Here is a 14,933-nt window from a genome sequence, read left to right as displayed (position 1 = left end):
GGGCCGGCAGCAAAGGAGCGACTGACCTTGGACGTCCGACCTTGACCGACGCGATGGGCTTCTTTGTCTAGGCCTTTGGGCTATTATCACTGAAGTGAAAGAAAATATATAGAGCTTCTTGCACTAAAATCATTTGACTTATATTACATCCACATATCAGACATATATCTTTTTAACGAACAATTCCTTTTGAACAGTACAAATCATTTAAAGAGCAGCTATCTTACTTGCATTTAAAATCAAAATCCTTTTTATGGTACTAATTAGGCCTACATGTAGGCTCCTACAGTTAAATATGTCTTTACTTTGGGGTCGTTTCTTGGCTGCCGTCGAACATAAACAATATTTTCAGTGTGAATACACTAACACGGTATGGTGAATGGTTTCGAGTCTTGAAATAAAAATCTCTGTAAATAAAAGAACGTCAGCGTATGTGCATTACAAACAAAGAATGCGGTCTGATGTACATGAATATATATAAGCCGCGACCCTGTCTGAATATATTTCGGCCTAATTTGAAGATGGAGGAATACAAAACGTGACGTAAATTGCCATCATGTATGCCTCTCAAAGCCAAATACAAATGTTATCACGGTGACGTCATTGTCTATTTTTAGATGTGTGCCCATGACGTCATTGAGATTCTGCCACGCCTAATCGTCTGAACTGTGACGCATTAAGGCCGCTGAGGGACCGTTGATAAAGTAAAACTATTTGCATGCCTGACATTTAACAGGCGTATACATATATGTATATAATGCTCATATCGAGCACACATGTCGATATGAAACAACCGGTGTGCAATTGATGTAATAATAAGATCGCACGCTCCTAGATTCGCTGTAGATCTACTAGGTTACTTCTATGGTAAAACCCAGCTGCATGTTGTCTTATCGTCGTAGAACGAAGTACACTCTTTTGTGCTTTCTCGTCGGTCTTGCTAAATTCTTGGAGTGGAACCATATATATAGGCCTAATTACGTTAATTAGCCTACTGTACCTATCGCGTTGACATTATTTAAGGGCGTATACGTAGACTAGTTAAATAGTTTTGCATTTCTAGTCTTATCACATTTGCCTTTCTTTCGGGACAAAATGTACTAACAATGTTGCCTCTATAATACTTTACGCAAAAATACATTTCCTCATTAGGCCTATTCTGGTAGATGCCTATTTAATTAATATGTATGCCTATTTAATTGGCATACAGTTGGACAAAAAAGAAAAAAATAATATATAGTGATAATATTTTAATTGCCAATAATTCAACATTATTTATTTCATATACGTAATATATATGAAATTAAAATCAGCCTTGCCTTCCGCATTCGAATTTAGAAATGAAAGTTATAAGAATCAGTTACGTGCTCATACATGCAGGTAACAGAAACCTTTTCCATTGGACAACTATCGCTTAATCACAAATGTAAAAAATATTTATATCCAGGATCAAACTGTTTATGATTTTATCCGATTTCATTGGGAATGTTATTAAACCATTATCCCGAAATTCTCACCCAGTTTTCTCATTTTATTTAATTATTTCCACCACCCAAAACTTGCTTCCAGTTTTCACCACCGAAGTTCCCGGATGTAAGGTGTCCAACGATCAACCGCCATTTTGGGCTCTTTCAGACAGAGAGACACAAAAGCATTATTGATAACTCAAAGCTTATGTACTAATACTGGCCGGTCGATTGCTCTTTAGACAGAAGGTGGCGAGATGATCAGAACAAGTTGCCTTTATTTACATTTTTACCGGTAAGTTATGGAAATTAGGGCTGAAATTTTGATTTGAGTGTAAGTAAAGACCGATTTTGGACAATGGGCTCTGAAAGCTTGCGAGCCACCATATGATATTTAAAAAGTAGGTCATTGGAATTCTTTATCGATTCATGACTTGCTCTTGGAATGTAAACATTAATATTTAATTAAGATTTATCTATGAATACAGATTGCGTGATTCGTATGGGATTTAGTTTCAGATTTTGATCCAAAACACGACGGTTTGTTCGTGATTTTATCAAGACCCGCAATTTCATAGTTTGGTCGCTTTGGGCTGTTTGACATACGACATTGACAGTTAGCACTCTCACACGTGTTGTTAGATGCAAACCTGTCAATATTATATTCTGCTAACATTTACACAGATAAAAGCAAGAATTTTGATATGAAATATTTTGTTAAATTTATGATAATTTGTTGAACTTTTAATTAGTTATGGCATTACGTATTTACCGAATTTAGACAATCATGTCGTTGATGCTGTCTTTAGAGACTATCTTTGGTCTTTTATTCAGTGTCGCAGTATAGATAAATTGAAAAAGAAAACAGGTGTCTTGATCACTGAATACAGAAATAAAAAAAAGTGCAGTGTATAATTTTACCCACAAATCTTGATAGATAAAAAAGTAATTTACCCCTGCTTTATTGTGGATTTTTCAAATTCGATCATCGCATCCAGTACAATTGTTCCAATTTATAATCTGTGGTCTGTTTGTATGTCATGTTATTTACTGCAAAACTGACATTACTGCAAGTCCTCTCACATTCCTGTTTGAATCTTCTGCTTTGTCCAGGATATAATCAAGAATACATTCCTCACATATTTAACGAAGTACAGACATTATCCCACACAAAATAAGGATAAAAATGCATTCTTAGTACATGGATTGCACCTTGTTGAACTTATCTGAGGGCAATTAAAACTTTTAAATTATGAAATGACAGAAATATGGCCTTCTTTAATATCGTTTTAAAAATATCACATTCCCCACCCCTGATATGTTGAAGTTGAGCGGAAATGAATGACAAAAGTTAAGAATCTCCACCAACCCATGGGTTTTGATGTTTGGCTTCTTCCAAAATTGTTACAGAGTTATGGAGAGTGTCAAATAAGGAAGATTAAAGGTTGGATTTCCCCCAAGCTTAAGTATGAAATTTTGAGCCAAGATCCTCTTTTGTGTACCTTTAATGGCCGCTTATATTACTTGCCCTTTGAATTCTGGCAGTAACGCCCAAGCTGTATTACTGGGATATGATAAAATCAAGAACCTTATCCCTTTTTTCATTAAACTATAAAGAAAGAGGAGAAATATTGCTCTTTTTCAGTTTAGAATATACATATGACTCCTGGGTACAATACCTGACATCTTTGGCCATTTTGTCTGCAGTCTAGAAAAAGATGCAAATAGCGAGAACCCTGACAAAAGCTTGCAAAAAACCCACCAATTGTTTTAAGTCAAGTAGGTACTAGTGAGTTATTCTTGAAGTCCGAGCGTGCTAAAACTGGAACTTTAAAGTGTGGTTCCAAGTAATTGCTTCAGTCAAACAAATTTGTTTAATCTTTTTATTGAAAATTGCATGCTGCCTAAGTATTTTTTTCTACAGCTACGCAGCAGCTGCAAAATGAAAATACTGTTTAATGTGGCTTTTTTGTTTTTAATAATTTTTTTTTTCAATATTCTGAGTCTCATTCTTTAAATGAGAACACATTGGCTGATCTAGCAGCTTGTTATTATATGGGACTCAAATTACTTCATGGCCCATAATACAGCCCATTAGCAGCTACAAGGAGAAACAAATCCTGTTGCCTTGTGGATCCTTTGCCAGGGGCATATTAGCATGCAAATTGGGTTGAACCCACAAGGTAGAGTGGGGCAGTGCTGCCAGGTGAAGGCCTTTTCTCATCTCTCAAATCTTGCAACACAGAAAATCGTACCAATAGATTTGAATATCTATTACATTTTTCTGTATTGAGAGAAGTCTGGCTTTAAAGTGATAGAGTTGACTTAATGCCCCCCCTCCCCCCCCCCCCCCCCCCCACACACACACACGCGCGCGCGCGCGCGCTACATGGCATCTTGACTTATTTTGATTGGTTTTGGAGGTTTGTGAAAGGTACTAACGCTTCCTGTAGCATAAAACCAGTCAATCTGATGGGATACAGAAAACCACACTTGATGAGGGCAAAGGCCAACTTGGGCATCTTGGGCATCTTTCCGCCATTTTGGAAATGTGGTTTTGGCCATTAAGGCACTACTTATTCCAAGTAAGGCGCCATTCAGAATAGGGGACTAACTAGTCCGAGGGTCAAAAATGGCGACCCACTACAAAGCTTGCTGTTTAATCTGCTAAGACACACTGATTAGATATCTCATGGGGAAATATTCAAGTGGGTTGGCCGTATTTGACTCTCACTATTTAGTCCCCTTATTCTGAATGGGGCCTAAGACAGATCAACCTACTAGCATACTGTACATTTACATGTGAAAAAAGTCTGTACAAGTAATCAGGATTTGTATGTAACTGTTTTACAATACTGCAGTAAATTATGGAAATATATGACAATGGTAATGTATGGTCTATTGAAATAATCCTCCTAAGCCCACACAGCCTATTAGTCACCCAGGTATTAATTTTCACCTCTTTAGCCATAGCTTGACCTCATTAGATATTGAGTAATTGTGCTCACTGTTGGGCTCATTAAGGAAAAAGAGAGCTAATTCAGTGCCGGAGGGTCTGCATATCAGTTTAGTAGAATGGTAATATATATATCTGTGGCAACCTCCAGGCTTAATATTGGTTCCGTAACTCGAAAGTATCGCGAATTGCCATGGCGATATCACCTTTCATTTCGAGGCTATTATGGGGCGAGTAAATGCCGAGTTCTTATTAAGTTTTGTATTTTTTAAAGTGGAGATTCTGAAAAAAAAATTAAAAAATATATACCTATTATTTATACATTTGCTAAATTATTAATGTGCTGTTCTTTTGTTGGACTTTTGAACAAATTATCTACTAGTACTCTGAAATCGGGGGGAATGAAGCAGAAATGGCCAACCTCTCAGACCATAACCTGTCGGTAACTTGCTGTCACTGTATTGGTAAACATGTATTAAAGTGCCTTTCGCATGGCCTTATTATCATAAAGTTACTAGTAAGAGATAGGATTCTGGCAATTATGAGTATTGACCACTGACCTACATCAAGGTCATTGTGCTGTTAAAACTCTTTGAGTTCAGTTTGGCTGGATGTCTTTATTAATGTTTGGCCAGTATATGCCTGCATTAGGAACAGTGAAGTAGTTCGAGGGTCAAATATGGCCAACCCACTTGAATACTTTCCCACAGGGAATCTTTTCAGTGTCTATTAGCAGATTAGACGGCAAGCTTTTTAGTGGGTCGCCATATTTGACCTTGGGCTAGTTAGTCCACTGTTCTGAATGCGGCCTATGAGAAAAGAGACCCTTGGATTAACTCTGTGATCAATACAGTCTGATATATGAACAGTGGGAGTTTCATTTCTGGAAAAGAGCATAATTTCAGTCCTAACAGGAAAGCAGTTATGTCAGTATGGCAGCTGAAATATGAGAGAGTTTTTGTATGGGAAGTATGTGATGAAAGGTGAAAGCTCAGACATGGATTCTCTGTGATGGGTATCTGTCAGAATGGAGCAGATTGACTCTGCTGGAAAAGGTTAGCAGAGGATTTTGCTCAAGCCAAAGGCTGCCTGGAAGCTTTTCCAACATGGCCGTCATATGATGGGTGTAGTGTATTTTACTCAATAAAAAGCTCTATATCAAGATTAGACAGTTCTAGCTATTGATACATGGTCCTTCAAGAATGGAAAACAAATAGCATTAAATTGACTAATGCCACCTATAGATTCTTTAAAGACCTATGGCTACAGCTGTTAGTTCGTTTCATTTTAGTGTTGGTATTTACTCTATCTGCTGCATCCAACTTGATGTCGTGGTTAAATTTCATTAATGCCTTGAGTCTTCATTTAAAGATGCATACAAAGTCAATTTTTTGTCATAAAAACCAACCAAATGCCTGCATATAGTTTCAAGTAGTATAACTAAGAGAATTGCCAAAAGGCATTGTTTAATTTTACCCAAAAATGATGTTTGCTGGCATTCTAAACTGTATGTTAATGGGGCAGGAAAGTAGGTCACAAAAGTAGGTTAAATTTACAACCAAAAATTTAAAGAAAGGAGCAGTCTAAAGGTCTTTTATGGCTGATCGAGTGATCTATTCAGTTTATCCCTTGGCATGTCGAATTTATTTGAGTCATATAAGAATCTAGTAGAAGTGGTTTACATGTGTTACTGGGAATCCACGCTCCACCTATGCTGGGTTCGTATGTACCTTTAAGTCCTGTTACTGTTATTGCTCCAGGCTGTAAGATGCCTGCAGCCTGTGACAACATGGCCACCAGGTCCAAGGGATGTGCTCCTGATCTGACACAGCTTCCACCTGTCACCAATCTCCAGCATATGAGTAAGGTGGGTAGGAAACGGGATCATCTTGATCTATGTGACATGTAATTGCGTCATCTTGACCTATTTATGAGAAGTAATTGTGTCATCTTGACCTATTTATGAGAAGTAATTGGGTCATCTTGACCTATTTATGACAAGTAATTGGTTCACCTTTATCTACGTGACAATTGGGTCAAAGTGAAGAATTTAAGTCATTTTACTTATGTGATAATTGGGGGTCATCTTGGCCTGTATTTGGCTAATGGAATAATCTTGGTGCCTCTAAATGTCTTTATCTATTAGCTATATATCATTTGTGTCTGTAGAGAGAAATGCAAGCATTCATCACTAAGATGCTCCAGTGTGTGACAGGCAAGAAGAACCCTGGCTATGGTCTGGAGTCCGCACGGCCAGAGTGGTGGCCAGAGCAGGTGCCCTGGGTGGACATCAATAAAGATGGCAAGATAGACAGGCTGCAGGTTAGTAGACTAAGATAGACAGGCTGCAAGTTAGTAGACTAAGACAGGCTGTAGGTTTGTAGACTTACATAGACTTAGACATTTCAATTTCTGTCAGCGCATCTTCAGAGCCTCCCTGATGAATAGCTAGAAGATGCTCCGACAGACAACTCAATATTGGAGGGAAACTGTTGAAATTGAAGAAGGTGTTTTTTTTTTTTTTTTTTTTTTTTTGACTGAGTGATTAATTCAGTTTTTCCCTTGGCATGTCACACTTCTAAACCTTAGCTGTGTGCAATAGAAATTTATTCAACATTTTTTTTTTGACAAAAAAATCTGTTTTCAAGGGAACAACCATCATAATCTTGACCTTACGGTTTTTCCATGCCATTTATTTTTCTATCCTAATTTTGTGAGAGCAAAAGAAGATCAATAATTTCCATGCTGAGAAGTATGGGTGCAGTGTGTCAGTACTTGTAAAGCTTCAGCATGGATCAAGGATTTTCTTTTGCCATTTCATTTCCTCTGTTGCCTGATGCTATATTTAGTGGTGGTGGCCAGAGGAGAAAAATATCTTCACATGATTGGCTTGTGTTGAATAATTCTCTGGAGTTCGGCTTGTAGGGGATCGTGTGGTAACAGGTGTGGTTGTATTTTTGTTTTAAGAAAGACAGAAAAGTAACATCTTTTAAAAAATGAGAGGGTTTCGCAGTTTACCTATGTTGTGTCACAGAGGTGGCAGTCGTAGGGCAAGTTTGGGCAAAAAAAAAAGCCAAATAAACCAAACAAAAAAACTGTATTTCCCCTTTGTTAAATCCATCTCTCTGTGATAAAATCACTGCCTCATATGAATTGGCACAATCTCTACTTCATGATAATATGTCTTTCTCTTTCCAGCTGTCTCTCACTGATGCCCTGCGTAACGTCATTGTCCACTGTTATTTATATCACGGCCGCCAGGATCTCCTGTGTCTGGGCCCCAATGTGCAGGTGGTTACCAAGCCAAACGGAGCCCTGAGTTTTCTTGGTGGAGAGAAAGGTCATACGCTGGGAGACAGCAGAAATACACAGGTGCTTGAGGTTGATTCTGAGGATCATTTTACTGATCAGTGAAGTTTGAAATTGAAATGGTCTGAAGGCTTAATTTGAGGAAATTGACTTGGAAAAATGCAAAGGATGTTTGTCAAATAATTAATTAATCAATTAATTATTGTCAGATTCAGCAGACACTGAGATGTGATAAAATCAAATAAAGTGTCATATCATGAAATTATTTTACCCTGTTCATTGCGATTCAGTTTGCTGATCCATCTCTAACCAGTGCCAGTGCCTACATTCCTGTCCCGGGGGACTCCCCCGCCAGAAATACAAGGAGTACATCTTTGTCAGAAGGTAAATCCTGAAATAAACAGGGATGAGATCATTATCGGCTATCAGCAGATTTGTTGTTAATTAACAAATCAATAAACGATCAAAGCCTTCCTGGCAGAGCTACTAAAAATGGGATTTTAAGCTAGCATCATCAATATGCAGGTTTCTAACTTCATAGTCTTATTAAATTTTGATCAAAACACCTTATACAACAAATATATACCTGTTACAGAGCATGGTGGGCATTCTCTACTCTGTTTAAAACAAATGTTTGATCTTTTCAGATCACAGAGATAAAACCTTTGTGGAAGTGTTTATCTGTTTTCACTGTGAAAAGGAATACTGCTCAAAGACGGAGCTTTTAAATCATCAGAACATTTGTGAGCAGCGGCCCTCAAGTTTTCATCAGCAGCTTCAGACACCTCCTCACAAAATGTTGCGCAATCGACACATTCCGGAGCTGACGCCTCTGAAGATTGTTCAGAGACGAGAGTCTGGGAAACGGCCTCCAAAGGATAAATTTTTGTCAGGTACCAAATGTTTGTGGAAATGGGAGTTAAAGGAAAATGCATTGCATAGTAAATGTAGAAGGAAAAAGTCATTAAAATTACAGGAGAAATTAGGTAGGTGTTGAAAACCCTAATAAGATATTTAGAAAGATGTCACTAGTTATCATAGACAGTGCCTGGAAACTATATCTTCTAGATATTGACATGAGAAATAAATATAAATAAAATTTATAAAATATCAAGAGCTTGTGAATTGGGTTGATTAATTATATATTTATTCGTAGGGTTAGGCCTGTTGCCCCAGTACAAAGCAGAGGAACTGAAGAAGAAAAAGAAGGACATTGTCATTGATGACAAAGCTCTGGAGGTGGAGGAACCCCAGACGCCTAGGTCCCCCACCACCCCCCGCACCCCAAAGTCACTGCTGTCACAGCTCACACGAGAACCTCCCGACACCCCCCACACTCCACACACCCCAAGTTGGCGCAGACTAAGTGTTTGCAAGGAAGACCGGCCGGCTGATTTGGAGAGCGTTTCGGATGCATCGTCAGATATTAGTGAGGCAGACGAGAGGCAGAGTGGGTATATGGGTCGAGGGAATCTACTGACAATTGACGTGAGCTCTCCACTGGGTAAACGCGTGAAGCGCTTGGTGCAGCCTGGCAGCGAGGGCACCGGAAGTGTTATTCTCGATTACAATCGCTTCTGTCACACGCCCACTAAGAGTGCAGTCATGGGGAAACTCCGTGAAAGGAACGCCAATTTTCCAATCACTTTTAAAAAGACACGAAGGACTAACCCTAAGTATTATCACATGTATACCTTCTCCACCAGACAACGAAGAGAACAGTACAAAAGACTTGTCACAGGACTTGATAAAAGGGGAAGGAAACTGGCCAGAAGTTTACCTAAATGTAAAGTGGTGCTACAGAGACTTAAAAAAGAGGACATTAAAAAGTGGGTGAAGCCAGTGAAGGTCCCTGTCATCGACCTAAAACCGTTGTCGACAACAGAGATCGCCCTCTGGGTAAAAACCCCAGACAAGGACGCTGTCCCAAAAATGAATGGGACCTCACCAAGAGATGGGTGGCTTGCTGCGGCACGACTGCCTCCTGGGGAACTTGATGTCGCGTTCAGAGAACCAGGGGTCCATGTGTACCGAAGTCTGCTGTCTGAGTTAGAGGGAGGAAGCGGGTCCAGGGGCAGGATTGGGAACTCTATCAGCAGAGGTCATCTCATAGTTCATCCAACCTCTACCAATCAGGAAAAGAGTTCGGGATCTAAAGTAGGTCAATGTAGGTCAAGGTCACAGTCACCAAATAAATCGCCACAGAATAAGTTGCCAACTTTAGCCAGTTTGTTGGACAAATCACCAGCACCAGTGACTTCAGGCGAATATTTCAGTCAGACCTGTCAAGTGCCAAACAATAGGATTACTTCACACGGATCTCCAGGTGGAAAATTCCCACAACACGTCAGTGCTAACAACAACAAAGATTTGGTTCAAAGGACAAGTAAAAGAACATGTCCATCATCTCGCAAAGCTGTTGCTGTGGGAACGCAAACAAACAGTTCGCCCAAACAAATCTCCATATGGGAAGAGCCTTGTCCAAGATTCACCCGCAGGAGATCAGCGTCTTCAAGTTCGGATTCCTCAAGCAGTTCCATCATTGTGCTGGAAGACATTCCAGTTGTTGCCGCACCCCATGCTGGTGGTACCAACACTGAGGTCGACCAAACCCTCTCTGAGTCAGACTGGTCTTTGGAAATATGTAGTGTGGATTCAGAGTCTTCGTTCAGTCAGGAGCCACAGAGGAGAAATCAGAGGTCCAGTACCAGAGGTATATCTCGCAGCGAGAAGCTGAAGCAAAAATCAAGAGACCCTTCTCCTTGTAAAACTCACAGATCTGGATCTGCCGCGGTTTCCTCTTCAGTACACCAGAGCAGTAAAGGGACAATCACAGCTGAACAAGGGAGAAATGTACAGCAGCAGAGTAAAGCTACAGGCAATCAGCAATGGAGACCCCTAAGATCCAACAAAAGAACAATGGAGGGTGTAGGACGAGGCAGAAAAAGTAGCTCATCTTCTTCATGTTCTGAGATGTCAGTAGACTCCGAAATTTCTTTCAGGATCAGTCGAGAGGATATGAATTCTGTCATGGATGGCATTCCATTGTCTTCATCACATTGGGGTAGTGGAGGAAGAACCAGACAGAATCGCTCTCTCGATCCTGAGACGGTGGCCTTTCATGAACCTCTCACCATCAGTCTCTCGTCTTCCCCTGAGAGCACAGAGACGTTCAAATCAAAACAGTCCCCTGTCCATTCAAATCAACATGCTAAGAAGACCAGTGAGAAAAATGATGATAAAGATTCTGGAATTACTATCAGTAGTAGCGCTAGTCACAGGCGGACCAGGTCGTGGACTCATTCACCAACCTCTTCTACTGGCTCGACTGCCAGCAAGAGAAAATTACATGAAAGTGTCAGACAAAACGGCAAATCTACCCGACTGGAAGCTGACGGGAGCAGCCTCCGTCTGGATAAACCGAATTTCTGGGAGGCTATCGAGAATTGGAAATGTTCCCTGGAAGGCGATAGCAGTGATATGTGCATTGAGTGGGTCAGCAGCGCAAGACAGGACCGCCGGGAAAGCAAGGGAAGCAACAGGAGGAAAGGTGAGGGTTGCGGTTGCATGGGCAGGTGCCAGCATGTTATCTTACTATGCAAGTAATTGGAGAGTTGGTGTGTGTTAATAATGTATGATATTGTTTTATGTGCAAATAGTTTAAGAATAAATCTTTACATAATAATATTCTACTCGGGGCTGTTACTTAAACATACAATTGCATTTTTACAGTCGTGTGCCTCATATCTGATGTACTTGCTTGCACTTCAGTCACTCCAACAAATAATCACATTTTTTTTTATTGATAATTCTCATATTTTTTTATTGAACCAAAGTGAAATAATTATCACAATGTTTATGATAAAAGCATTTTTGTGCTTTAATTTAAAGATAATGAAGGCAGACTAAAGACGAGGTCATCGCTCTCAAGAGTGAACAAGGTCACAGGAATTCAGCAGAAGCAAGGTCCTCCGAGAACAGGAAGGGTTACATCCAGCGCACTCAGAAAAAAACTTCAGTCCAAGTCGGGGAATAAACACTGGATGCGATTCAGTAAACAAAACAGTAACAACAATAACAGTAACAGTAGAGGATATACCAGGACTTCAGATGGTAAGGTCAAGGTCAACTTTGGAGGTCAAGGTCAGAGGATATCTCCATTGGTTTCTGCGGAGGAGGATGGGGAAATCACCTCTGATAGTAGTACAGAAGAGGAACTTGTGCTCTATGAGGAAGTCATCTACTTGGATTAGATTTTCCATCAAAGGAATCTGTTGTTGATTTTAAATGTATGAGTACTGGTGTGCTATCATTTGCTCATTCTCAAATAGCACATTTAAGGCAAATTCTGAATGCTGATATGAGTGTACTATTTTTTTGCCCAGTTTGTCTTGAAATTGGTTCATAATTTTGATTTTGCCAAAATTTTCACCAGCAGTTTAGCTGTTGCATTTGGAATACACTTAGCTTTATACACTAAGTAATTCATTTGGGAAATTGTAATTTTAAACAAGTTGTCATTTAATTTTCATTGTTGGTCTCGGTAATTCACAAAAATTTGCTGTTGTTCACTACTGGTGTGGTTTAAGATATATTTTATTTGCTGGTGACTACATCAAAAACGCCCTTATGAAAATAATTATACTCCCAAAATTATCATCTGGATCAGCAAGGCTATTACCTCTCTCTAATTTTGGAATCTGTATTTTAACCTTCAGTGAAATAATTATTATTTTTAGGAATTATGCGCTTTTATGTGTAAGAGACAAACTGAAGGCTGTCTTAAAAAAGATTTTCCAAGTTCAGTGAATTATTGGTCCACTTTGGAGTGTAGGTCCTGCCTTATTCCACAGTTTTAATTAATTGTATAAAGAAAGGCAAGAGGAAAGCTTGGAATAGTTCATTTTTGGATTATTTTCATGTGGTGGGCAAAATGCAGTGCCTCCATTGCTTCAAAGTTTTGACAGACTGCTGTTCTAGAACATTTTTGAAAATTGTAGATATGGAAAATATCCAAGGTCATGGTTCACTCCCTACAGACAAACTAATCTCTAAAAATTTCATCACATAGTCATAAAAACCTTGCGTGTTGCCGTAATTTTATGTTCCTGTGCATAAAATCATTGACGAGTTATCCTTCAGGCTCCCAGTTAGTGGTGTTGTACTCCATGCAAGCTCATCGCTTTATGAAAACTTATATCCGTAACTGGAGGGGAAATTTTATTTATTTTTCTGTTCTGCACAGCATGTGGTACCAACATTTCCGGCCGAGTCTGCTGAGAGGTTGACCTCAATGCTTCGACTTTCTGCGAGATAAATTTTGTTTTTGCTTTTCTACCAATTTTATCAGCCATAAGATCAAATTGCTTTGTTCCTATGTGACAAAAAAAAGCAATGAAGATAATATTTAATAGCTGAAATTAATATTTTGAATTAATGAAAAAAATAATAATAACTGTATCTGCTCCTTCCATGGACAGAAAGGTTGGGTATTTAGACTTGGCTGTTTCATATTGGATCAGAATCTTTGGACTCCCTGCAGATCTTAGCATTTGTCTGCTAGTCCTGTGTATTTCTTTTAAGCAGTTGAGAACATTTCTTTTACAAGTTTAGTGATGTCCAGATGGTTTTGGTAATATTATCATGCCATAGTGGGCACATCTACTTAATGATATACACAAGTCATTATATATGAATATCAACACATTGTATCGATCCCAGTTGTGCATAGCTGTACATTTGTATATAACATTTTATTCCAACACTGTTATTATTATCATTTTAAACAATTTTTATTTATTTATTTTGTGTGTACAACATGTACACAGTATATTTGTAAACCCATTTATATTGGGTGGTTGTATAGGGCATCCTGCTGTCTGCTACATAGGAAAGGTCAGTATATTTTTAATCAAACCAAGAGGTAAGCAGTCTTGGTATTGTAATATGGCTATTCATTATTTATGATCTATCAACCTTGCAGTCCTGGATTTGAAGCCAAGTGAATTGAAGACTAAGTTTAAAAGTGTCTCATGAGGCGAAGAAAAAAAGCTATATTTTTTTCTTCAATAAATGGCAAATAAGTGTTAATAGCTGTTGCTTGAGGAAAAATTACTGCATAATGGTAAAATTGTGTATTTGGTGTCTGAAGGTTTGCATATTTTATCTCATGTCAGTGCAGGCAACTGAAAAAAAGTTCTACCTCTCATTTATGGCCAACTGGTTAGAAAGTTTTTGTTTGTGATAAATAACTTAAAAGCTTTGACAAAAGACACACAGGTCTGGGGGTGAAACCAAGTTTCATGAAGTTGACCAAGGTTTTTTTTTTTTAATTTATCGGGTCTTTAACTCGTGTAAACGGTTGGAAAAGAAAAAAAGGGCATTTTCTGTTTGGTAAATAATTTAAATGTCATATATGTCTGTGTAAATATTGACATGGTTAAAAGTGTTGGTGGTGCTTAACAGAAACTTGAATTTGTTAATATTTTCCCCAGATATTTACTAGTTACTAGAAAATAATGAGTATTGGAAAAAAATAAAATATTGAAATGCTTCAGATTTCATAATGATCTCACCTGTTTCAGCATCTTTTTTCCAAAATTGATCAAGCCCTTACAGCGATTTTAAACATCTGAAATGTGCCTGATTTCATAATTATCTGGCCTGTTTCTGCATCTTTCTCCAAAATTCTTCAAACTTTACAGCAACAGAAAACATTGTCTGCCTTGTTTGCTGTGTATTTTCATGCACATTAAAAAGGGGACCTTGTCACTAAGTGCATTCTAGGAGTCCCTGATCTATATATGATTGTTTGAAAAGTCAACATTTTTCTCTGCTTTTGAACAAAATATTGTGACTCTTAAACGTCAGTGGCACAAATGTTTTGATTCTTTGCTGTGCAGCAGGTTTTGAAGCCAGGTTGCTGGTTCATTAACAGGTTGATGCGAGTTTGAAGATGTTCTTGTCGGCATTTAGGAATATATTCACTTGTGAAATGTTGTAATCCCATGGAGAGACGGGACTCGCTGAAGATCTTACAGACATCATCTTGTATATTATAAAAAAACTGATGGTGAATATCAATAAATAAATATATATATGTCCATTCTGTATTGTTTGTATTTTGTTTTTATTAAGATAAATGTGGTTTTGTCAATGATGTAATGGTGAGAGAAATTTTAGAATTTTGTTTGAAAATGATT

General features: G+C 38.5%; 1 protein-coding gene across 1 annotated transcript; it reads left to right on the top strand.

Moving 5' to 3' along the window:
* Positions 1-1,578: 1,578 nt before the first annotated feature.
* On the top strand, positions 1,579-14,836 carry LOC106162561 (uncharacterized). Its single transcript, XM_087015589.1, has 8 exons — positions 1,579-1,761; positions 6,183-6,289; positions 6,592-6,744; positions 7,621-7,794; positions 8,022-8,115; positions 8,379-8,624; positions 8,888-11,281; positions 11,623-14,836. The coding sequence occupies exons 2-8, from the start codon at positions 6,191-6,193 to the stop codon at positions 11,982-11,984; spliced, it is 3,522 nt and encodes a 1,173-aa protein (XP_086871715.1). The 5' UTR covers positions 1,579-1,761; positions 6,183-6,190; the 3' UTR covers positions 11,985-14,836.
* Positions 14,837-14,933: the final 97 nt, after the last annotated feature.

This window comes from Lingula anatina, chromosome 6 (assembly GCF_051362555.1).
Source record: "Lingula anatina isolate TDL-2025a chromosome 6, LinAna3.0, whole genome shotgun sequence".
In the NCBI taxonomy this organism is placed as follows: Eukaryota; Metazoa; Brachiopoda; class Lingulata; order Lingulida; family Lingulidae; genus Lingula; species Lingula anatina.
Note: the sequence above shows the minus strand (reverse complement) of the source record. Positions and strands in the feature narration are given on the sequence as shown.